Below are 27,064 nucleotides of genomic sequence, written 5' to 3' on the forward strand. Positions count from 1 at the left end.
AAATTATAGTATATAAGCATATATTATATGATATATATACTTAAACATTTGTAAAAAGCTGACAAAATATTTTTTAACATATAATTAGTATAAATTGTATTAATATATATATATATATTCTGATTAAATACATTTTTAATCCTGCGCTAACTTCCAATTTCAAATGGAAATGCATCAACACAGATGAGAACATGCATATGTCAAACCTTTTAATGCGACTTTAAACCTTAAGTCTCGACGTTGAGAAATAAATCTTCACGTCTATTTTATGTGTTGACTACATATATAACCAACAGAATCCTCAATTCAACAAAGCCTGTCACTCAAACCCTAAACGTGGCTAGAAGCACATCTGGTCGAACTCCTAACAAGTCAGCACTGTCTGGTAAATGAATAGGAATGCCTTTAGCTGCTAATGAGGAGTCCCGACCGCATTGATCGGACTCGTACCTTGATCAATCACACAGGCCTCCTTGAACGTTTTGATGAATGAGGGGTAATCTCGCCAGTACAGATCAATGAAATCCTCCTGCTGTAGGTCCCTAATGAAATGAGAGAAAAAATGATTAGTTGGTAACAGAGTCGTCAGGCAGTCAATATATACACTAATACTGGTATAAAAGCCAAACCAGAGCATGACTCACCACACGGCACAGTTTAACACGCCTCTGATCAATGAGATCTGTGGTTTGGTCGCTGTACATCTGAAGACTAGCGTGGTATTCATAGCGTGAATATCACAATAATGTTAATATGCTTTTTTTTTGTAAATACTAAAACGTTTGGATTTATCTAAACAGGATATATCTTTGGGTGCAGACGCCTGTTACTTCCAGTTTTACCTCAGTCAATGTGTCAATACACTCACATTAAAAACAAAACATGTACTGTCAAGTCAAACATTAATTAATAAGCTGATCAATCTATTTTTGATTAAGAATAAATTGGATGGTTTCAAATGGACTGTCGGCTCCATCTAGCAAACACAATCTGAAGTGAGTGCTACAAAAAAAAAGCATGCTTTGTTAAAATCCTAAATACACACACACACACGAACCTGTGTTGAACGTATAACAAAAAAAAATATGGAGCAAGGACCGTAAAGGATGCTGGATGACTGATGTTACTGATATTAAGTGTTTTCGTAAATATCTGTCAGTGTTAAAAAGGAGGTGTATTTTTTACATTAAAACTTACCTTCTCTCAGTATATTTACACTTATATTTTTCTAAGGTTTTACATGTTTTTAAATCTATATGAAATATAGAAGTTATAGAAAATATAAAATACATGATGTGATATTATATTAAATAGTAGAATATACTAAAGTTATAGCATCAGGAAGGGTGATTTGTGGAGAAAAGAGTGAAATATAATAATATTGATAGAATAAAGAGTAAAAACATTAAATTCTGTCACAGTTTCTAGTGATCATTTCTGGATAATTTCAAAGTTACAATTTAGCTTTTTTCAAAAATAATAGCAGGTAAAATTGTGGGACATATTTTGCCCCATGTTTCAAGAATCAATGGGCTGTTTGGTTGAAATGATGGTTCCTGATTAAGAGGGGGAAAACTACCATTTAAATACAATGCTCCAATATTGTCAAAAGACGTATATAATATTATTACTTATAAAATATTGAGATAAATATTGCCCAGCCCTAATGCTGGCCTACAAACAACAGGCACAAACAATGTACGTGAGCCAAAGATTCAGCGCTCAATAGAGGATTATGGTTACAGCCTTATCTGGTCTTATGGTGTATTATAATTCAATGCTTTTAAATTTCAAGCCCACATGGGTTTATCAAACGGCAACCAATTAAACTCTCACTGCTGTTTTTTTTTTTATGTCCACATGACAGCATGCACTTGACATTTTAATAAACAATGAAAAACATTACAGCTATTTACCCATCCATAATTAGGATACGCCACAAAAAAAAGCAGCAATGACAATGTGAAATGGGAGGTTTGAGGAGTTGGGTGACTTTACTTGGTTTCGGAGCCTAGTGCATGTGTGCATGAGTCATAGAAAACAGAAGATCTATGCTGTGTCCCAATTCACATACTATCCATCCTAAATAGTATTCAAAAGTAGAATTAGTACATCCCAAATCGTAGTATGTTGAAATAAGTGTTCCAAAGATACCCGGATGGTCTACTATTTCCAGTCAGAATCTGAAGTGCAGATTGATGTGCACGCTAGCGGCTAATATTGCCCACAACCCATCACGCGTTGAACGAGGATTTGGTTAGAACTACAAACATGAGTAAAAAGTGTTAAAAAACTACAACATGGAGGACGCGCGTGTCTGGCGGTTATGTAGAGAGGTTTAGATAAAGGGGTTTGAGTGATTAATTATCAGTATCTAACCTGACGAACATGTATTTATTCAATGTTGTCTACATATTGCATCTGCAGCAGCTTGTGAACTTTTGTAAAGACACATTTAGCCATTAACTTTAAAATACATCATTACATTCAAATTGCAAACACATGAGGAGAGTCTCCGCATGAAAGACCCGCGACTGGCAGATGAACGTGCGACGACATTTCTCTCCGAAACGGTAGGAAATTAAATTAGATTGAATGGAGGATTTTAACTGACAAGATGATTGACAGGGCAGTTTACTGACAGGATGCACACAGATCTGTCCGTTAAAGATGAGGAAGTAGTATGTCCCAAAGCTTGCCTACTCTTTTGCTACACACTCAAAAGTATGTCCTTTTTCTTCACAAGAAGAGTAAATACTTTTAGGGTGTAGTATAAGTAGGCGAATTGGGACGCAGCCCTGGTCTCTCTCTGGTCTTCATTCATTATTATTTCTATCAAACAGGCCAAAAACAAATAATAATAATAATAATAAATTACTTGGCCAGCTGTTGCAGCAGACCAACCAGAGCTCTCGCCCCGCTCCGCTGTAGCTCATCCAGCTTCAGGTCTTCATAGAGCAGGTGCAGAACGTAGAAGAGCACCGGGATATGTGGGAAGAGGAGGGCGGACGACTCCAAACCCACAGCAGACTCCTGGTTATTCACTCCACCAGGGGGCGACACCAACTCCAGGCCTTGAACCGCCACCGCAGGAAGCATGGAAATTTGCCAATGGTAGTCGGAGCAACGGAGGTATGCCCAATCCTGTTGATGTCAGAACAGATGTAGACACATCAACAAACCACAGGTAAATAAATACCTTCAAAACATTCACTACAGGAACTCAGTGGAGGGCTGATGCATGTTATACACACTATATACACTGACGTTAAAAAGTTTGGGGCCGGTACGATTTTTGTGTGTTTTTGAAAGCCTCATGATCACCAAAGCGACAATTATTTAAACAAAAATACAGTAAAAACTGAAATATTATTACACTTTAAAATACCTATTTTCTATTTGAATATGTCTTAAAATGCTATTTATTCCCGAGCTAAAAAGCTGAATTGTCAGCATCATTACTCCAGTCTTCAATGTCACATGATCCTTCAGAAATCATTCTAATATGATGATTTGCTGCTCAGGAAACATTGAAAACAATAGATTTGAAATATAAATAATTTGTAACAATATACGAATTGCGTTTGATCAATTTAATGCATCCTTGCTTTTTAAAGAAAGTATTGCTTACTTTCTATTACAGACTCAACACTTTTGAACAACAACGTATATATTTTTATAAGCCTTTCTGTAAAAAACATTTGACATTTGACCTTTGACCTTTGCCCCTGGCATGTCTAGAGTCACTCACCTCATCTGAACCCGTGTCAGCAGGACGGGCCTTCTTAGGGGCTATTACTGGAGAGAGAGGCACTTCAAAATGAAGCTGTGGAGATGACAAGTGTGTTAATGAGCATTTAAGACAGACAAGTGTTCATTCACCAATAGGAAACTTCACTATCAACCATCTTATAATACAATGATGTTATATAATTCACTATAAATAAATAGTGTTGCATTTTGTTTTGATAAATTAATAGTGTTTTGTTTTAATAAAGTATTTTGTTTTGATAGATAAATCAAATAAACGGGTTTTGTTTTGATAAATATTTTGTTTTGATAACTAAATAATAATAAAAAAAAATGTATGTATTTATTTGAACAAAATTATATGAACTACATGCAAGCAAATAAGATCTACAAAACACTTTACATTACATTTATGCAAAAACTTTTTTTTTTAAATCACAATTTTTTTTTTTAAAGATCATATTTAAAGATTCAGATTGTACTGGGCAATATTTGGGTATATCAATAATGACCATTTCATTTGTAGGAAATAATGTTTAATGTATAGTAAATTGTTTTCTAAGCTTACCTGACATATTTTAAAACAATGTTTAACTATGATCATTTTAAAACACAAAAATAGTACATTTAAAAGGGTTTAAGTCCATTGTAAATCTCGTTTGTTTAAATTCTTGATCAATCCTACTGTGCTAAAACTGGCACCTGAAAACTCTCTGCATTCCCTAAGCTTATCAAACGCACAGACAGACACAGAGGTCAGACCAAAGAGACACTCACGTTGCGTGTCCACGTCAGTCGTTCTGTGTTGTAACCCATCATTGTCATTAGGCATGTAACAAACAGGTTCCACTCCAGGTGCATGCTGGGACCTCCAGGGGCGTTGTAACTGTTGTACCACTTGACCAGCACTTTCATGGCAGTGTCCTTGGGTAAAATAAACCTGACGGCTTGCAGGCAACGCTTGACTGTGGGAGAGAAAGAAAGATCAACTGTTAACAACAAAAGTCACTGTCACAATGGTAAGATGTGGCGCTTTCTGTAGTATTTTAGTCTCTAGATAAGGCTTGAGTGCCTTCTGAAAAAAGTTCATCAATTATGAAATTCAGCTGTAAAGCAGCTCTACACAAGACAAAATAGTGTCATCATTATACAGCTCAATTCAGTTCAAGTTTGCTCTCATCTGATAGTATCAGTGTAGTCAAATCAATAATATTGCTGAATATTAAGTGTCTTTAAAACCCCCGCAGGCCTCTTGTGAGTCAACATGATTGTTTCACTCATTTCATCATTCATCAGGCAAAAATCACTTGGTAAGTAACACACCACACCTTTTATTCAAGGATTTGACTAATAATTCATGTCTGAAGCATGCTGACGTTTAATAAGAAGAAGTGGTAAAACTTTACGATAAGGTTCATTAATGAACTAACAATGAGCAATATTTAGAAATCTTTGTTAATGTTAGTTAATAAAAATACAGCTGTTAATTGTTTGTTCATGTTAGTTCACAGTGCATTAACTAATATTAACAAATACAACCTTTGATATTAATACCATCTAAGATTAATAAATAAACTAAGGTAGTTAACTAATGAACCTCATTGTAAAGTTAACCGGAGTAGTAAGAAGTGTAATAACCCATTGTTGTAATGATGCTTGCTTTAGACACCACTAATAAATGTTTTAGTCAGCTGTCACCACATATCTCTGATGAACTAATACCATAATATTAGATTAGCATTAAAAATAACATTAAAACATAATTTTTAGGTCATATCGCCCGCCCCCATGTGTGTACATCAAAAATAAGTGTAGGTGACGATAATGGAGATGAATGTTGCTCTATTGAAGGGTGCACACGGAGGGGGCTGGCGCTTCAAAGGACACAGCCGGAGCTGGAACACACATCTGAGCGAGGGGGTGGAGAACACAGGGGAACCGAGCGAAGCAAGGGACACTACACTTGAGGGGGTTTAGAGATGACTGTTTGCCAGAGTGCTCGACTGCGTGACACGGGGGCTTCAAGACCTGATGCACAGAGGAAGAGGATGTTGAGATCTGAGGGTGGAGGGATGCAGGGGGTTTGGTTTGGTTGAATTTCTGTAGCAAGATGAACTTAAATGAAAGATAAGAATTGTTTTTAACCAAGATATGGTTTGTTGAGCAAAAGCCTTGTTATGTACCAATACTTAATACAATATTTGGGGGGATCTGACATTTTAAAAATGTTAAATACACAAATGGAATGATGGGAAATAGCTTTTTTAATTTGAATATTCAACATATATTTAACTATGAAAGCCCATTTCCACTGAATAAAAAAAGGCAATTGCAACTTTTATCTCAGAATTCTGACTTTATTTCATGCAATTTTGAGTTTATACACTCAAAGGCCAGTTTATAAGGTGCGTGCGTTGGTTTAACTTCTCAGAATTGCACGTTTTTAAACAATCCTGACACGCAATGCCTGTAGCTTGCATTTTGAGTTAAAATCTCACAAATCTGACCTTTTTTTCAGGTTATTATCTCTGTTAAAAGGGTCATCGGATGCCCGTTTTCCACAATGATTTTTTTTTATGATTCTTTAGGGTCTTCATGTAAAGTTTGTAACATATTTTGGTTAAAATTCCTCAATGGTTGTTTAAAACAACACCCTTTTTTACCTCCTCAAAAACAGCTCTGTTCACAGACACCCATTTCGGTGCATGTCTCTTCAAATGATAATGAGCAAATGCTCACCCCACCCCTCTCTTCCGTGGGGAGGGTCGACACAAGACACAAAGTGCTGCCTTGGCGGACAGTATACAAATGGCTGAGAGCGGAAATATGCTAATACGGGACAGTCCGTCGGTGATCGTGGGCGGAGCATGCGCAATATGACATCATATTGCTTAGAAAATCCAAAAGGCTTGATTATTAAGAGCGTTTCGACTTCTTAAACTCAATTTTGAGAAAAAAAAGTCCGAAATGAGAGATGATAATTCAAAATGGTAAAGATGATAAGCAAAGTCAGGGTTGTGAAATAAAAAGTCGCAATTACCTTTTAATTTTTTATTCCATGGTGGAAATGGGCTTATATATTTAAGTGAGAGAATTTAACAGTAAAAAATATTTAGTGATGTTTTGCTAAGACATGTATGACTATCACTACTCCTCGTAACTTGGGTTAGTAATTTAAACAAACCCCTATTTCAAAGTATTAAATACAGCTTGTCCCACAAGCTTGTAGTAGAGACATGAGTGATTCCTCAAATTGTTGAGGAGAGACAAGTCACATCTAGAAGGTTAGTAAAGCATCTCAGTGCTACTATGTAATTTCATAATTTTGCAGGAGAGCCACAGTTGTGAATACCCTTGGTCATTTAAAATCCTAAAGAGTTTGTTCATCCAGCCTTGTCACTAATTCTTGAGAGATCAGTGTAAATATCAGTGACCACAAGCGATAAAGCTACATTTAAAAATACAGGGAAATCTTCACTGGTTAAAATACAATACCAGGAAAACGAGTAAAAAAAACACAACTAAACATAAATTAGGGATATCTAAAATGGCATTTTCCACTTCTTTCATTTTATTTGTTATCGTTCAGCGTCACACCACCAAACTCAATGACTTCGCCTAGAGCTTAATTAGCAAACAAACTCCAAAAGGTCAGGATGGACCTGAATAAAATGTCACTTTATTAGTGGTACAAAGCCCACCACTTTCAAACTAAAGCACTTATTAACAGGAAGCTGGCATTAATTGAGAAAATTGTAAAGAAAGCTGGATGGGTAGATGTCGCACGCAATCAGTCCAAGACGAAAGGCCAAGAAAAAAAGAAAGAAAAATGAATCCGCCACGGGAAACGAGTCCGCAGTTGGGATGTGAGCGTTGTTTGTCCATTTAAAAGTCACCGCCGTCATGCTAGGATGATTTGGGTGGTGAACATTATAATTGTAAAAAGTCAATAGAAAAAAAGTAATAGCAAACAGCTCTAATGACATGAACAGACCCTAAGCATGTATCATGTATACTTCCTGAAATAATTATAGCGAACACATTAGAAAAGGTCAAATGTCTAAATGTAGAAAGTGGCAGGAATGACTCACAGTTTTACTTCGCAGTAAAGCACAAGTGCGTTCATTAGTGACAGATCCTTGAGCACATCATTTATGCCAAACAAATCAGGATCTGAGTTTTACCAAAAATACTGATAGGTCTCATAGGAGTGGGAGTGTGGCCGGAAAAACGGCAGTGTTAAATTTCACATCATGGCGGTAATTAAAGGCAGGGTAGGCAGGATTTGTCTAAAAAACTTTTCCCCAAATTTGTTTTTTAGAAAAATCCTGCCTACCCTGCCTTTAAACAAGTTTAATTTCATAATACTACTAAATTATAATGTTAACAAAAATATGACAGGAAAAAAAATACAAGACAAAATATTCTTTACAAAAATAACACTTTGCAATAAGGTTTCATTGTTAATGTTAATTAATGCATTAGCTAAAAATGAGCAATATCTTGTTAAAGCATTTATTAATATCTTTGTTAAGGTTACTTATAAGAAATAAAATAGTTTACGGATTGTTCATGTTAGTTCATAGTGCATTAAATTATATTTATTTAATTTATTGACATTTACATCAAAGATACATCCTAGGACGCGCTGGGACAGTGATGTTCCTGAGGTCATTGTCACCTGTTATTATTGCTTTGGGAGCTGATGTTCACAATATGGTAAAAGGCGTGACATTTCCGTCACACGCTTAAGGTTTTTGGGCCAATCAGCGCTTTTCAGAACGATGAGCTTTGTTAAAATCGACGCGTTTCAGAAAGGCGGGGCATAGAGGAGCAACAATAATGTACAGTATGTGTAAAATAATTAAGTTTTTTAACCTAAAACCGCGTCAACACATTGCATTAGACCAAATACACAAAATTATGTTCTTTAGAACCATCGTATGACCCCTTTAAAAGAGAGAAATAAGATGAATAAATGCTGAAGTTTTTTTTTTATATTAGTGTTTTGATGGTTTGTTGTGCATTTTCAAGCTCACAAACAGCGTGTGACTCAGCTCTGTGCTGCATTTGAAGCAACGATGTTGGACAGTTTTTATCCAAATGTTCTCTCTTACCCAGCTCTGAAGTGGCCACCTCAGGAATGGTGATTCTTAACATGGAACCGGAGCTCAATTCCTGAACAAAAGTAAAGTGAGAGGCGGATATTAGCGGCACATACTGAACTGCAGACAACATCAAATAGGATCCAAACCTAAAAGGCGTCACGTTGCTATTTATATCTGGTCGAATTGATTCAAAAGCAAGCAAGCTATTGTAGATCCCTTTGCTAAAATAAATGGAAAACAAAAGAACAATTGCATGCAGAAAAATTCCACAATGACTTGGATGAAAACAAACCTTAGACGCTGGCTATTTTTAAACCCGTTTCTCTGAAGCATATCATCCCACATAAGTTGGTTGTGGCGAGATTGCTGTGACAGGCCTGCGAGGGGATTTCTGCTAGTAGGACATGCCGTTCAGTGGGAAATGACAACACAGAGGGGCAGACTGCAGGGGACCAGACTTTATTGAGTCTTGTCAAAACAGTGACGGGCTCCTGGTGCACATGTCTGTCGGTCATGTCCTGTTACTGTGGCAGCCCTCAATTACAGCCGTGCACTGAACGACAAAAGCAATTACCAGCTCCTGCCTTCAGCAGCAGTGGTCAGCACAAACACAAACATCTTGACCCTCTCTGACATTTTGAAAATGCATTTAGAATGCAGCTCCTACATTTATGTCAATGGTACAGACAGCAATATATGGAGTGAGCCAGGTCGATTCACCGCAACATATGTGGGCATTTTGAGACTACTGCCATCGGACAAAAACTGTGTCCACTTTGCTGAATAACAGAAGAGTGTTCCTACTTGTGAATCTGGGGAAAATAGTGTGTAAATAAATAACTGTTCATTTTATTCCTCATTTGTTATCAATGAATAAAATATATTGTCCACTATTATGCATAGGCTAGTGAAGGGATAGTTCACTTTAAAATGAAAATTCTGTCATCATATACACACCCTCAAGTTGTTTCAAACCTGTATGAGTTTCTTTCTTCTGCTGAACACAAAGGAAGATATTTTGAAGAATGTCGGTAACCAAACAGTTAACTGGTCCCATTGACTTCCATAGTAGAAAAAAAAAATACTATGGAAGTCAATGGGACCAGTTAACTGTTTGGTTACCGACATTCTTCAAAATATCTTCCTTTGTGTTCAGCAGAAGAAAGAAACTCATACAGGTTTGGAACAACTTGAGGGTAAATTAATGTAAATGTAAATGATGACAGAATTCACATTTTTGGGTGTAAATTCTTTCCCTTTAATTCAGCAAACAATGCGTCTAAACAAATGTGTTGTGCACTGTATATTAGAGATCCAAGATACATTGGTAATTATATCAGTGTCGGCCAATATATATTAATTAATGATCAGGATTGGACGGAATCAGCTGATATTGGAAACGCATAATATCACATAAGAACTGATTTTCAAAGTCTTTTTATACACGTTTTCAAAAGTACTGAAGTGTCAGTCTGTTAAAAGGTGTTAAAGTCAGCATGAAATTAAAATTCCCCCTATATATTTTGTAATTGCATGTTATAGATCTAATTGTTAACAATTAATAAATGCATATGTTTAATTAAATATTAAATATACAAAAACTTTAATCATTTAGTCAGTTTAAATGCAATCAAATCAAAATCTAATGCAAAGAAATGTGTCCACCCTACATTTTTTCTTCTAGATAATCTATTACACTTAGAAGTACGTCACAATACTTTTAAAGTCTGGTTTTAATTAAAAGCGTGCATTAAATATTGCAAACTGCAGCTTCATGAACAAGAGATATCAATTATTACCCATTCTTAAAATATTCAGCCATCAGTATCAGCACACCCTACTTGTACAACCCTTGTTACCGTCAGCATTAAAGGGGTAATGAACTGGATTGTTTTATTATATTATAATGTTGCCTGGGAAGCCCTTATAGTGTTAAGTATGATTTTTATATAAAAAATTGTCATAATTTAGAAATAAAAGGCATTTTTCCTAGCCTGATTTTAGCCTCTGGTTTGAACGCTCTGTTTTAAGGGGCGTGTCTGTGTGAGACTTCAGTGTAAACGTCAACAGCTGTGATTGGCTTACATGTTTGCATATGAAATAGCTAGTATTACATGTGGAACTCTCTCGAAAACTTTTACTACGTTTTTACTATTACAGCTATCGAGATTAACAAACTAACAAATTTTATTGGACTAACAAGGAAGTTTTCGATTCTGAAACTTAGGATATTCTTATAGTATGATGACCTCTTATATGTCTAAAGCTCAAGGAACATTTGATTTCTCAGCTCATCACCCATTTAATATCAATTTGCCTCTGGAATATCAATAAACCAAATGCAGAGAGGGGGTCAGAGGTGACGGGCTGCACTAACCAGCGTGACTCTGTTGCTGACGGGGTCTCGGAGGGTGTGGATATGAGGTGCAGCCTGCTGGAAAGGAGAGTCTTCCAGCCATGATGATTCGTGGTGCTGCGCCGTGCTGCGGACCTCCAACACCGGGGACGGCATGCCAACCTTACAGCAGGAGGTGAGGAATCGGATAAGAAAACACAAAAACATTACACCATTAAACAGTGATCCACGTTCATGCCCATCCCTTCTTCTATAGCCACCCGTTTCCATTTGAAGTGCCCCTGTTATGCTTTTTCAGATATTTCCTTTAATTCAGTGTGTAATGCAGCTGTATGTGAACGCAAAAAGTAATTCCAGTCTTACTTCCTGCTCCGAACCTAACACATTTGCATAATGGCAGTCTATGGTTTTCATTGGCTGCCCGCGTACGACGTCTCCTTTGACCCGCCCTCAAACCCTGTAGTTGTAGCTGAGGCTTGGAAGAATTTGGTTTGGGTTTTGTTGACATGTCAAGAAGACGCTGTTTTCTGTGCTGTGAATCCACTTGGCATGCACTTCCAAAGGACAAGGACTTGCGCTCTAATTGATACAGTAAAACAACGCCTACTGTTCATATCACTGTGTATCAAGTGCTGAAATTCAGATATGGTAATGGATATGGATGTGCCCCTAAAGGGACATGTTTAGGCTTGCTACGGTAATCGGGTGCATTACAATACATCAGATTTCATTTATTACGTGAAGATAGTAAGGAGAGATGACTGACAGGACGATTTGGTGCACAACAGATCCAGAGACTCATTGACAAATATCTTATAAAATGTAGAGTCAGTACCACCACTCCCAATACATAGAGTACACGTGTTTGTGAATTCGAAAGGGAGGGATTTAGAGAGACTGAGAAAAGCGGTGATGCTGCAATGTGTATTATGAGAAAATTAAAGTGTGTTTTTACCTGCATGTAAACCTCAAAAACAAAATAAGAAACCTTTAAAATAACATAATAAGGGCACTTTAACATTTACTTTCCTATCAAAAAGGGCATGCAACGCTTGAAAATATTACTAAAAAAAGGTATTTGTGGCTGCTTTCTTGACCGTTATTAAATTACCATCATAAAAAGGGAACAAACTGTGAATGAAATTTGTTTGTCAACACAAGTACATCATCTGAGTACATCTGTAGTTCTCTGGATTCGAAGTGAACAGAATAAAATGCTGTTTGTGCTTTAGGGGACATTTGCAGAAGCTTTTATCAGTGGTGCAATACTTCATGTTAAATGGTCTAAAACAACAGTCATAATTAAATACACTTACATTTGGTATGATTAATATAATTTACTAAGCATTCTATCAATCATATAGGCTACTTGATCTCGGTTTCACGAGATTAGATTATCAAACCAGCCTCATGTTGTGGGCCAAGTTGTTTTTGTTGTTTAAGAGCAAAAATAATGGAGCGGGCCATATTACTGTGATTTAATACTGATATTGATCCATTTGTAAGAACAAAGTGGAAGGCCATTAGCAATCAATCAAGAGTCCTCTCTAAGAATGTGGTCTTGTCTTACATATATGACTCAATTAGTGTGTCACTAATTGGCAACAATATAACACACACACACACACTCCCTCAATAAGCACATTGCAGTACCTCCTCCAGTCGGCTCATATGCTGAACTGTGGCCCTGGCGGGGGTGCTGATGTTCTCCAGAGGAGTGATTAACTGTGGCTGGTGGTTCTGCACACTGAAGCTAGGAGACAGAAGGCCAGGGACAAACACTTTGCTGACCTGGAAGTAAAACAGTCATGATTATTAGCTTAAAAACTGGACAGTTTTGTATTACAAAAGGCTTAAAACTGAATTACTTTGTAGGTAATGAGAATAATAATTCTGTTTATGTATATAAAGCAGAGGTGTCAAACTCAGCTTATGTGTACCTGAAAAAGGGCTGATGGAAAATTAAGGACAAATTTCATCAGTCATTATACTTCTATTTTTTGTTTTTATTTTAGTCTTAATTTATCAATTCTCTTTAAACATCATGTTACAAACATTAAGTTTGTGCTCAAACCATTTTATTTACTGCAGGGCCTTGCTAAAATTCCAATGTAAACTTTTTAAGATATTAAACAAAGTCCATATGTTAATGCCTTGGTTTTATAACGGTAATTTTTAAACAGACTTTAGTTTTTATTAAAGGCTATATGTACGATTTTTTTTATGTATTAATAGCGTTTTATTGCCAATGTATGAACAAAACTGACTTCTAGTTTATCAGCCTGTAGACTGATTTTTATGTAAAGAATGTTTTTGCCAAGAAAATCCAAAGGATGTGACGTTTACGCACGCCGTCTCTTTCTGTTCGATGACACATGAAATTAATGCTTATACAATGTTCAGGATAATGCCAAAAGAGCCATTCTGTATTGTAATGTCAATGTGTCATGCAAAGAAAAGGGGTTAATTCAAACTATAGCCTCAAATATACTTTATAATCATCCATCATAACAGTGTAATTTTAATCTGTCATCATGATACCGGTGAAATGCAGAGCTGGTGCAGACATATCCACATCGCTATGATCAGATGCTTTCTTAACGGCTGTTTTCTCACCGCTGTCATTTTTGTTGTGTTTATTTTGTTATTGAGAGGAAAGCGCAGCACATATTTACATATTCATCTAAACGTCGCTCTCAGCAGCGTGAACGGCATCTGGATGATCGTTCGGCACTTGACACTTCGAGATGTCTGATGCATAATTTTAATTTCCTTATTTAAGTGCTTTTATGACCATGATAGTTGATCGATAACCTATGTGTGCCGACATGTTTGTGTAAACACAATACAGTGACAAAGTCAGAGCCAGTTGGATTTACAACACATAAATGCATCCACTTTACCCTAAAGACATAAAAATTGATGTCCAATCAAGTGGGAGAAGAAGAGTAAACTTTATAGCTACTACACAATGCGTGTTTGACATTTTAAAAAGGTTATTTTTTCGATTAGTCGCTTCCAAAGACATTATTGAGTATTTTACGAACTATGAATGTTTTTTCTAGTACTAGAAAGTAGATACTCTAGAAAGATAACTATAATAACATCCACACCAGCGCACAATGGGTCTCATTCATGAAACACGAGCAGAACTAATTTTTGTGTAAATCGTGTGTAAAGTGGTTCTGGCGTAAATTTTCGGATTCATTAAAATGTTCGTATTTTCCAAATGTTAGTTGGTACGAAAGAAATCTACACCTGCTCCCAGCCACGCGTAAATAGTGCGTTTAACATCCGAACGTTTTGCTAATAAGGCTGCATTTTAATTCACCTTAATCGGGTACATATTTACACAGCATTTTGAAAAAATATTATATATAGTAATTACATACGGTTTTTCGTTTTACTTTTATTATGAGAGCCAGTAATAGCATCTGCAGACGGAACACTTTAATCAAATAATTAATTGCTTTCAATAGGGCTGGGCTATATTTTTTCGAAGTGAACTAATTCGTTTTTTGCAGTCGAGCTTCATGTCGAACCATTTTCTTTTCACTTCTGGGACTGTTCGATTAACAGATTACTCCATTAACTGCTTCTGTAATATGCTCCCAAGCTTTCTTTTTTTTTAGGACCTGATATGCCACTATGTACGCTTGAAAATAAAACGTGGCGTTTTGAATGAACTTCTAATAATAAAATATTATCTGATAATGAGAAATTTTTCTTTTTCATTCGCTTTTGAGAAGACATGTTGAAATCCTTCGTTTGGTGTCATAATATGATGCCCATATATAGTTGTCAGTCGGATTTAATGGGCGGGGTTTATGGTAATTGAGAATGAGCGTGCACGCGCGTCCCATTTACGACTGATTGGAATTGATTAACACACACACACACTTTTCACTATCACATCTGACGTTTACGAAATATTTGTGAATCAGGAGAAGAGTTTTCGGGAAGGTCTCTTTACGCGCAGATCACTCACATATTTACTCGTATATTTACGAATGTTTCATAAATGAGACCCAATATCTTTGTTTATTATTAGCGCACTGCAGTTTTGTGGTCTGCCTCTTTAAATTCTCGAGTTCTTTAAAGCAGGATGCATTCTGATTGGCTGGGGAAAAAAATCTGAAATTGATTCCAATGACTTTATGCCATTATCGTTATAGCTGGACTCTGCTATCATTATAGTTATTGTCCTTAGTGTGAACGGGCCTTTACTCAGCGCAGGCCAAAGAGCAAAAGCAGATATGAATTTAGCGGTTCGTCACGTCGTGTTCTGAATACATGCGTGATACGTTTGAAGGGTTATTACTCACAAGAAAAGCGGTAACTGATTGACTGGGCAGCACTAACTGAGACATTTCGTTCAAGTTTTTTTTTATAGAAATTAACTTGCGGGGCCGCATGAAATGAGCTGGCGGGTCGGTTTTGGCCCACGGGTCTTGTGTTTGACACATGTGATGGAAAGTATAATGACATGCTACTGCAAGATAAAAGTGTCTCCTGATACTACAGACCCTGAAACCTAGTGTTTTCCAGGTCTAGCTCTCTAGTGATTGGCTGAAAATTTGATTGATCAAGGTGACGTTCAACAGAATACAATAGCTGCATTCCCCTTATCCAGAGTTATTAGTCTTAATATATAGTATGTGATGGTGATATGTCCTATATAATACAAATGAATGTGTGTGCGTGCATGCATTATAGGACAGATCACCATCACATACTATATATAACTATAAGAATAACAACATTGGGATACAGCCTTTGTATTCAGTTGGATAGGTCACCTTGGTCAATCATATTTTCAACCAATCACTAAAGAACTAGACCTAGAAAATTGGTTCGAGGTGAGTCATCCACATCTGAAACACACATTATCATCAGTGCTGGAGAGAAAGAGGCTTTTTATACATCAATCATGCATACATCTGTAAGGATCATTTAATGACATTAATAAATTGTATGAATCTAACAGTATAAACAGACATGCCTGTGTGTCTGCAAAGAATCACTGCATTCTCTCCGGCACTAATGACAATCTCTCATCCAGATATGAGTGACTCACCTGAAACCAATTTTCAAATCTCTGGTGATTGGGGGGGGAACATGATGGAATGAGATGATGTATTAGACTCAACACTAGGCTTTGAGTGCAAATTGTAATGCACAGATGCCTTTGGCTTTTTTAATAAAAATAACTATGTGCATGGTGGATACACTGCATATTACAGACATCTCAGAACAAAAGAGCTGAAAGTGGAAATATGATTCAGGCCACCAATAATGTCATTTCAGAGGTGAAAACCGCAGATGCAATCAAGCCTCACCCGTGTGACTCCTGTGTACAACACCAGACTTCCGTTGGCCTCAAGCACCAGCATAGCATGAATGTCCTTTCAAGAAATGAAGAACAAGAGGAAATTTAGGTCCTGAAGACGACAGCAAAATGACAACGACACTTACAACTGACATTCAAGATTTACAGGGTTTTTTACTGTAAAATATTCATCATGAGAAGCAGCAAGATCTAATCACAATGAATTAGGTGAAATGTGACTCCACAGAAAAGGCATTTGCAACCCTTTTTACATTGATTATCTAATTTATTGGATGGCGAAAAATGGACTTTTGGCTATTAGTTAACATCAACCAACAGGAAACACGATTCACTTTCAATAACTTAACTTCCAAATAGCACAGATGAATTATGCACAATTATAGCAGAAAAGTGTATTACAAAACTTGTTATGTTGTTAATTTCAAGTTCACTTTATTATTCATCTTATTGTGAACGATACATCCATGCATTTGTTTTTTTACTTTTTTTTGACCTCGTAATTTTAATTCAAATGACTTAATTTGATTTTCTGCAACTTTCTTACAATCAACTGCAAGATCGGATTTGGATCTGCCTCCATTTTTGAATGCATTGCCCACATCTCAAAATCTAATACACAACCGAAAACCGATGGATAGAAGAGCCTCCACCCTATATGTTTTGTTTTTCGATAATCCATTTCACACAGATGTCCGTCACAATACAGATGGAAATTATTTTTTGCTACATTGTGACTTAAACAACAGTGAAGAATAAAAGAAAATTGTTAGAAACTTTCAAGGACACATCATCAACATGACAAATTGCTTTCCATATTTCCTCTTATATCCAGCTTATTTTAGAATGCAGAAGTAAGCTATTTTCTTTGAATGTGTGATATTTCTGATTCATTATCCATTATAGGTAAATAACTAGAAAAACAAAGTGCAGTAAACACTGTACTGTTGAATGTACAAAAAAATATATATATTTCACATATTTTACATTAGCAAGTCCCAGCTTCTGATTTGAAGCCACTAATTAACAAACATATATTGGATAAATGGCCAACAGAATGGGATTGATGTCAAAATAACAACTATTTGAAATAAATCCTGTGGTGTTGAAAGAAGATGCATTTACTCCTTTAAATCCAGACATGACCAAGTTGTGCATATAAGGTGTCTAATAGGCCACACCAAATTAACCCATGAACACTTACTAAAGGGTGAAGAAGCACCAAAATGCAAATATTGTATCACCAACAAGTAGATAAAACACATGCTTTTAGACTGGCAAGTTTTTTATGTCATGAGACAAAGACTATTACCAGGACAAACTTTTAAGGACTTATTTTGTAAGTATCTTATGTATAACATTTTGTTTTATAACAAACAAATTGTTTATTTTTTTCTCTAACGTATAATCTGTATTTGCCATGATATAGCCTGTGAATCTGATGTGTAAACTCAAATACTACTACTCCTACAATATTGCAGCTCCTCTCTTCCCAGTCTGTCAGTAACGCTCTGTTTAGTTCCTGTCTCTATGAAGCCCCTCCTTCCTTGTGCTCTGATTGGACTGGTGTGTTGTGATTGGTCAACTGCTGTCACGGCCCTTACCATAACCATGATTTTCAACACACCACTAACACAACTTATCCCCGCCTCGCCCCTTTTTGTTATCTATGTCTTGAGTGGGAATTATTTAAATGAGGAATATTGTGACGTGTTTGTTCCCGTAGGAAAACTCAAGGTTGCACCATTTGTAGATCAACTATTTGACTCGAGTCCTCTAATCCAAATACTCACCTCAAGAGGGGCGGCATCTTTTGCGGTGATAACAGTTACTGATGCAAATATCAGTTGAGAAGTTTCATTGCTCTCAAGAAATTTGACACACCTGCAAATAGCACACAAGAAAGATCATTTAGTTTAAGGTTAGAAGCACTAGAGCTTTAAAATTGTTAAATAATAAGAAAGCAAATCAGTCTTTCCCATTATTGTAAAAGCAAAATAAATAAATAAGACACACATTCACCTGAGCTGCTGGTGGGACTCGACCAAGAAGCACAGGTACCTGTTCTCACACAGATCAGAGGTGATGAAGACTTTAGAGGCCTGGCAGCCTTTCTCCCTGTAACATGGACACAACACTGATTTCAGGACAAACATCAACAGTGACTTCATGCTCTCGGCATAACCAAACTCAGCGGACCTGGAGATAGCGCTGGTTTCTGTCCACAGTTGCTCGATGCAGAGGTCTGGTAGAATGGGCTCCATCTCGGGCAGCAGGGCCGTGTCGTTCAGGGTGCTGTTGGGAGAGGCCAGGATGCTGTGGCCGCGCGGGGACGGGGTGTGACAGGACATGTTGAAACGCTGAGTCCCAGAGAAAGAGGGTACGGCGATGCCAGGGGAGTGAGCCCGACTGATGTCACACAAATTAAACGAGCACGAAAACAAAAGAGCATATTTAGAAACAAATGAGCACATTTATCAATTGTATATATATTTTTTATGTTTTATTAGATGAATTTATATTTAATATTTACACTACCACTTAAAAATATGTGGTCAGTATGACTTTTTTTTGGTAATTTTTTTGTCCAAAAATAATAATAATCGCATTTATTTGATAAAAATCACAGTAAAAACAGCAATATTGTGAAATATTACAATAATATTTATGTAAAATCATTCAAATATGCTGATTTGGTGCTCAAGAAACATTTCTTATAATTGGCCATGCTGCTTAATGTTTCTTATATGTTTCTTATGTTTTCATACATTTTATCTTTGATAAATGAAGTCTAAAAGAACAGAATTTAATTGAAATCTTTTGTAACATTATTGTCACATCTGATCAATTTAATGCATGCTTGCTGCAAAAAATTTTTTTTATATAATATTTTTTTACTGCCCTAGTAGTGTATATGAATCATCTTTTCATAATTTCTACTGCCTACATAAAATTTCCATATACTGTGTACAATATTCAAACCACAGAAAAAGCAGGAGTCTTATGTTTTTTTTTTCCATGCGTGGACACACCTGAGAGCAGCCATGTTTGAAATGCTAGGCGAGTGAACCCGAGAGTGCAGGGCCGGAGAGGCAGGAATTCGGCTCTGGTTGTGCAGAGCGTGGCAGTGCAGGGGCGAGGCGGGCGAGTCCAGCCGGTTCACGTTTCTCAGGTGGGTGCTGAGGAAGCTGGGGGCTGCATTGGGAGTTTGAACCGGCCCAGGCTGGTCTGGACACTTCAACACTGTGGTCTTCTCCTGCAAAGACCACACGAACATGCAAGAACAGGTCCAGATGTTTGCTCACTTTTTTGAAATGTAGCACATGAAATTCTTAATGTAGCACAAAAAATTAAATAATATATATTAAAGATAATTTTTATTAGTACCACAGTAGTGCTCAGGTAGTTTTCTCATTAACGTTATGCTTTGATTTGCTGCTAATTAGTTCAATTGATCTTATTCAATCCAGTCTTTAGACAAGATTAGGTAAATAGTTTAACTGGACTAAAGACATTTAACACGGTTAATGTGCTCCTATTAGGGGTGTAACGGTACATGTATTCGTACCGGACCGTTTCGGTACAGGACTTTCGGTACGGTGCACATGTGCACCGAATGCAATCTTTCACGTAAATTAGGCTAGATTTGTGTGCGGAACATACCACGTCAATTCCGAGTTTCCACACAAACATATTAAGTGTCGGAAGTCTCCGCGTTGCACTGATTAAATCCTATAATTAAATCTGATTAATCGTTTTTGTGATTCAAATACATGTAAAATATTACCATTACATCTGTCTTCCTGTGTGCGGAAATTTGTTTATGTTGCTGTGACAACGAAACATGTGCAAGCGCGCCAGTGTTAAGAGCGCTGATGCACTCATCTGTGGACATTTCCGAATGCCTTTCTGTTAAAAGCGGGCTTTCCACACAAACAAACGTACATGTGTCATTAGTATGAGAAAAAAAAATGGACTTTAACTCTCGGGTCGGGCTCGGACATAAATATCGCATAAATAAAGATCACCACATACACGGCACGCTCTCGCTAGCTAGCGTCATATGGCCAATATTGGTTTGAGAGTATTTTATTTAGTGGAGAACTTTGCAGCAGTATTTTATTTCTTCTTTTTTTATATATATATATATCTTTTTTTTTTTTTAGCCTAACGTTATATTTGATTAAAAAGTGTGTTTAAAAAAAGTGTAAACAAATTGTTTAAAAAAAGTTTATAGTAAACAACCAGCAGTTTAATGTTTTGCATTTCTTTCCCTTACTGTACCGAAAATGAACCGAACCGTGACTTTAAAACCGAGGTACGTACCGAACCGTGATTTTTGCGTACCGTTACACCCCTAGCTCCTATTATGCAATTTTAAAGGTTCCTCATTTTGCTTTGGAGGTCTCCTAAAATAGGTGTACATGCATCTAAGGTCAAAAACCACATTGCACCTCATTTCTCATTCTACTCTGCTCTGATTGGTCAGATGGCCCAGTCTGTTGTGACTGGCCAACCACTTACAGGGCATGTTAGAAACAAAACGCCTATAACCATATCTGAATATAAGCTCCGAATCTTCCTCAGCACTCGATACAGAATGATACAAACAGTAACAATGGGCTTTGGAAGTGCATGCAAAGTGGATCCTCGGCAAAGAAAAAAAGCGTCTTCTCGACAAAAACAACACGAACCAAACTCTTCCAATCTCAGCCACAAATACAGTGTTTGAGGGCGGGTCAAAGTAAACGTTGTTTGCAGGCGGCCAATGAAGACCATAGGTTTGTAACAGAAGGTGAGACTGAAATTGCTGACGACTCGTTTCGGAAGTTTTAGAATTATTTAATTTAATTTAGGAGACAATAACTTTATTTGTTGTGCACTTTGATCTTTATAACTTTGCAGACCATTTAAATGCATGCAGCCATATTACACACTCCATGAAAGGTAAGATTAGAAAAAATATATAATAGGGGCCCTTTTTTAACATTTTTAATCTCAAACGTTAGAACATTGACCAGTCATCCTCTAACCATTCACAAAAAAACACGGAAAAAGGATATTTCATTATGACTGCACGAAGCAACCATACCTCAGGTGTGACTTTGCGTAGGGTCCAGACGGTGTGTGTGCACTGCTGTGTGTCGTACGTCATGATAAGGGAGGGTTTGAGGCAGGTGAACACCACTCTCTGAGCGCTGTCTGAAACATACTGGAGTCTGGCCTCAAACAGACCTGAACCAATGAGAGGGAACAACAAGAGCATCGACATATGACATATTCTGAAGTCAGAGATCGACAATACATCAGTGTCATTATTATAGAGTTAATTCAATGGTGTCCAAAACTAACATTTTCCATGTGCCAAATGTATGCTATCCGATCGTGAAAAGACCAGGTGTAAACGCCCTCCGAAACGCTTTCAAGACGGATTTAAATCCGATCACTCAAACCACTTCAGGAGGTGTTTTAAGATGCATTCTGAAGCGAAACTGGACAAGTGTACATGCATCTGGTTGTTGAAGCCACATCTGTACATTTTACTCCTCCCCAAAAAAAAAAAGTCTGAGTGTGTTATAGGCTACCAGCTCTGGTAAACCAGATATGACAACGCTACTGCAACATGCATATGCTAACACAGATATGGCCTGCAGATATGGCCTAGCTTCAGCAGACCCGCAGATGTATGAAAATGTTCTGCGTCGCATCCTGAATCTCAACGCAATAATCTTCATTAAAAATACTAAATTATTATGAGACTAAACTATCTTACCAGTGCTGATGCCGCTCTCTCTTATTGCTTATCTTTGATCTTGAAATTAGGTCTTAATAAATTAAATGCAGCTGTTGCTTTTGTTGACGTGAACAGAAACTGAAGATCAGATTTTTATTTATTTTGTGGAAATACATTTATGAGGCAAAGTATAATGGAACAGTTTTTACAAATTGGATAACTATACGATCAATAAAAATGCATGAAGTGACCAGATGTAAAAACTACTCAATAATCACAATATATAACTGTAATTAGAACAAAATTTAATTAATATAAATAATACTAACATATAGCTTCATGGCCACTGTAAATAAATATTTAATATCACTTGCCATTGACAGATAGGTAATTTTAGACCATGGGTCTCAACATTAATTTAATAAATGGTCTTCCTAAATATGGCTTATATGGATAAGTTCCAAGACAGAGGACCACGGAGAACACACGCGCAAAACCATGAGACTTTGTGTGTCATAGTGGAAAATAATTCATAATTGCACCAACATATAAAACACAACAAAAATGCAAATGATTGCCAAATCTTAAACATTCCTTCCTGAGGTAGAGTGCTGTTATTGTTATAAACTAAAATAGTTGTTGTCTTTGGCAAATACATGAAATAAAATAAGTTGAAATAGTAAAATTACTAAAAACCAAAACCTAATTTAAAATATAAAAGTAGTCATAAATAATACTAAAATAACACTAATAAAGTACAAGTTATCAAGTCTTACCGCTGGACTTACAAACAACAGGAGCGATTTCATCTAAGGGATGCAGCATGCTGAACAGGGTCGGGAGAGGTTCCCTGATAACAAGATTCAAATCATTCAACAACATATTTATACACAAGCATTCTTTTACAACGCTCAAATGTAAGCACTTACAGTACTAACATTCTGCATGTTGAAAAATCCATTAAATGAATAAATAAATACCTGATGGGGCTCATGGGGCCGTCAACTGTAATGTTTTTGCGCTCCAAAAGCAGGCCAAACTTTGTTGACCAGAGAGCGGACACCTACAAACGAAACCCAGTAACAGTCGATCAAGAGAAAGACGGAACGTTACAATTTTTCAGCTGATGGAAAATAGTATTAATGCAAGGATTATAGACAGCAAAGGGGCATTGTTACTATGCACATACTATATTTACAATAGCTGAGTACTCAATAGCTTGTATTCAAACAAACCGACAAACTTTAATTCTATTATGGAAAAAAATGCATCGTGCAATGCAAAAGTTTCAGGCTCCCAGTTCCAGTCCCATTTCCCTTATGCCCATTTTAACGCATAAGTCTGAAATGTTTAGGAAAAGCCTCTGGGGCAACATGCCAGAATATGCTAATGTAAAATAAAGCCAGCATTAGTCAAAACTGTAAATTGCGCTGTCTAAATACTGTTACCAAAACCTAAATCGCCCCCCTTGCCTGTCTGCGTGCCAAATAACCCATTATGCCTCATGAAATGGACAACTACCACACATAATCAGTCACTGAGCTAAAAAAGACAGTCAGGCTGAATAAATCCCTGATGGCAGTCGCAACGTTCTGCCCGTGACAAAGGCTCTGCTGCAGAGTTTCCTGCAAACACACAAGGCTGATACAGCCATTTAAACCAGATTTGTGAGCAAGGCCTCTTGTCAATTGTTTTTAGACATAGATGTACTGTGGAGAAACCCAACAGACACAGACATTAAGCATTCTGACCTGGAAGGGGAGTGGAGATATGAAGTCTTTGCCACTCATGCTGTGGATGTTCACACAGGTACTCTGGACAATACACACCGTCTGCTCCACGACATCCTTTACTGGAGGAGATCATGAGGAAAAAGAATCACTCAACTAAAAAGGGCCAGCATCATATAATTGCTACTGAAGCAATAAGCATTTAATTAAAATGCAATAAAGTAATATATAAATAAAAAACAAAAAATATTTTAACTTGTGTGGCTACAATAATATAACAACACAAAAATGTATACAATTCTTACCATCTTTTTTAGATTGAGGAACAGTGAAATGACACCATAGAGCCTATAAAACAATAAGGGAAATTATTCTATTTCAAATAAATGCTGTTTCTATTCATCAAAGAATCCTGAAAAAAGTCAGTTTCCTCAAAAATATAAAGCAGCACAACTGTTTTCAGCATTGATAATAATCAGAAATGTTTCTTGAGCAGGAGATCACCATATTAAAATGACTTCATGTGAGACTGATGACTGGAGTAATGATTTGATCACATGAATAAAACATATTACAATAGAAAACACTTATTTTAAATTGTACAAATGTTTCACAATATTATTGGGTTGTTGTTTTTTTGCTGGGTTTTTTTAGCTTGGATCACATAAATGCAGCCTTGTTGAGCAGAAGAGAAAAAAAATAAACAAACCTTAACAACCCCAAACTTTTAAATGGTAGTGTGTAGAATTGATTGTGTTACATAAAAAAATACCAAACGGTAATTATTATATTTTCTCACTTATATTTATTTATTTTCTCACATTTTCTACCCAGAAATGGCTTGGAAAAGTGAGGTTTATTCTGAGAAAAGGTCTAGCACAAGTCAGATGGTACCTGCTGAACTGGGCTGTCCACCGTGAAGGCCTTGTACACATATGAGGCTTGATTCTTACTGCCACGACTCCAGATGACCATGTTTCCAGCCACATACAGCTCCTCCTCATATTCAACCTCATCAGGAGCAGTTCCCTTCCTCAGCCGCCAGCGCTCCTGCCAATCACAACATAATCATACTTACAGGGATACTTCACCAAAAAATGAGAATTATGTCATTAATTACTCACCCTCGTGTCGTTCCAAACCCGTAAGACTTTCATTTATCTTCAGAACACAAATGATCTTTTTTATGAAATCTGAGAGCTTTCTGTCCCTCCATTGACAGCTACGCAACTGACACTTTGTGGCTTCAAAAAGTACATAGTACAAGTACATACTCGTCTTAAAACTAAAGGGGATCTAGCTTTTTCAGTCGTTGGCCCTAGACTGTGGAATGCTCCTCACCCTGATATTAGATCTGCACCGTCAGTTGATGTTTTTAAAATTCGTGTGAAAACGTATTTGTATTCTGTTTCTTTTTATTTTTGACTCTGACATTGCTGTATGTTTTTTCTTGCTTTTAGATGTACAGTCCTTTGGTCTTTGTTACGCATCACGCTTGAGCTTCATCAAGAACCAATGAGGTTCATTCTCGTGTTACGCAGCACGTTTGAGCTTCAGCAAGAGGTTTGTTCTTGTGCAGGGCTCTACAGTGCGAGTGTTTCACTCGCATTTGCGCCTAAAAATAGTTATGTGCGAACTTGAAAAATAATTTACGAGCACAGTGTGCGAGTGACGGGCTGTTCTCAATACACTGAACAACAGCGTGATGAAGCAAAGCATCCCATTGATTTCACATGGAACTGAGCAACATAGACAGTATATAAAAGAGCAAGAGGACGTGACAGCGTCGTGACTGCGCGACGATGTGAACACACAGTGAAAATAGCATGATGAGGCGCTTAACTTTATGCAAATGAGAGCGACGATTCGCAACCAATGAGCCGATCACTGAAATAGTGTGGGAATGTGCGGGAACTGCTGGATTTTAAGTGAGAGAGTCAAGTGAGGTAAAAACTGGAAAGAAAATATTGGTACAATAGTTAAAAATTAAGAACATAAGTTTTTATTTTAAGCGAAAAAGAGATGAGGAGAAAGAGGAATCAGGTGAGGGGGATATGGAACAGGGTGTCCGCGGGGTCTTAAAAAGTATTAAAAGTTGATAAATCCATTTTAGGAAAATTAAGGCCCTTAAAAGGTATTAAAAAGTCTTAATCCCGATTTTATGAGGTATTAAACTTTGTTCAAGCTTTGTCCAAAGAATTTTGACTCCAAAAAGTATGCACGAATATATTTATTTTCCTCCCCATTACTAATAAAAAACAACGGCGTAACGTTAGTCGGTCAGTGAGATCAGATCGCCGCATACAGGTGAGGTGATGATGTCACATATTTTGCGAAACGCGCGGTTAGGTGATGTTAAATAAAAAAACTAAAACTATTAGGTGATGTGTCATCCTCTACATGGCACAAACAACTGTTTATTAAGTTAAAGGTTTGTTGCTGATTAGAACTTGAAGTAGGGCTGTGCGATATCTCTTGATCGTGGATGATAAATGTCTCCACGATCTGCTTTTGAAGAAATATCGTAGGATCGTGCATTCCATCAGTTTGCAGTTCTGGCGCCTCCGTCTCAACATGCTGTACAGCGCGACGTATATCCACATGAAATGCAGAGGAACGGGACACTGTAGTTCATAACAATTCATTATTTGCATGTGCTTTAAAGCCTTCCCGGTTAAACATGTCATTCGCTGCTGATGCGCTGTTCTAACGGGCGCTTTTCTGAGCGCAAACACCCGACGCGCACATGCACTAAAGCCTGTCTAACAGAGATACTGGACTAAGTTATCTTTCGAGTCGTATTGTGCTAATACTGTCAAATACACACAAGGTTTACATAAACAATGTTGGTTATGTCTAAAGTGAAAGAACAGTAGGCTAGAAAAAAATTAAGAAAAAAATCTGGTTGTAAAATGCGTGTAGACTCGTTGCGCGCAGATCTTAAAGTGACAGTAGCCCTAATAGTAAACATGCTGCCGCTTAATTGTCCTTAAAGGGACAGTTACCCAAAAATAAAAATTCTGTCATTATTTACTCTCA

General features: G+C 36.9%; 1 protein-coding gene across 3 annotated transcripts in view; it reads right to left on the reverse strand.

Moving 5' to 3' along the window:
- Positions 1-27,064, reverse strand: part of anapc1 (anaphase promoting complex subunit 1) — a 64,937-nt gene that overhangs the window by 35,804 nt on the left and 2,069 nt on the right. For 2 of the 3 annotated variants that reach the window (XM_079635591.1, XM_079635590.1), the window contains exons 3-20: positions 24,920-25,075; positions 24,331-24,373; positions 24,047-24,147; positions 23,276-23,358; positions 23,072-23,145; positions 21,654-21,796; positions 19,594-19,817; positions 18,761-18,970; positions 18,584-18,679; positions 18,355-18,445; positions 16,554-16,619; positions 12,868-13,005; positions 11,236-11,376; positions 8,868-8,928; positions 4,528-4,715; positions 3,752-3,826; positions 2,879-3,144; positions 451-542 (exon numbers count right to left, since the gene is read on the reverse strand). In XM_079635591.1, the coding sequence (XP_079491717.1) occupies positions 451-542; positions 2,879-3,144; positions 3,752-3,826; positions 4,528-4,715; positions 8,868-8,928; positions 11,236-11,376; positions 12,868-13,005; positions 16,554-16,619; positions 18,355-18,445; positions 18,584-18,679; positions 18,761-18,970; positions 19,594-19,817; positions 21,654-21,796; positions 23,072-23,145; positions 23,276-23,358; positions 24,047-24,147; positions 24,331-24,373; positions 24,920-25,075 (2,248 nt within the window). The remainder of the gene's footprint in view (positions 1-450; positions 543-2,878; positions 3,145-3,751; positions 3,827-4,527; positions 4,716-8,867; positions 8,929-11,235; positions 11,377-12,867; positions 13,006-16,553; positions 16,620-18,354; positions 18,446-18,583; positions 18,680-18,760; positions 18,971-19,593; positions 19,818-21,653; positions 21,797-23,071; positions 23,146-23,275; positions 23,359-24,046; positions 24,148-24,330; positions 24,374-24,919; positions 25,076-27,064) is intronic. The other variant, XM_079635592.1, reaches the window with a different exon arrangement.

Source organism: Phoxinus phoxinus (assembly GCF_949152265.1).
Source record: "Phoxinus phoxinus genome assembly, chromosome: 14".
Classification (NCBI taxonomy): domain Eukaryota; kingdom Metazoa; phylum Chordata; class Actinopteri; order Cypriniformes; family Leuciscidae; genus Phoxinus; species Phoxinus phoxinus.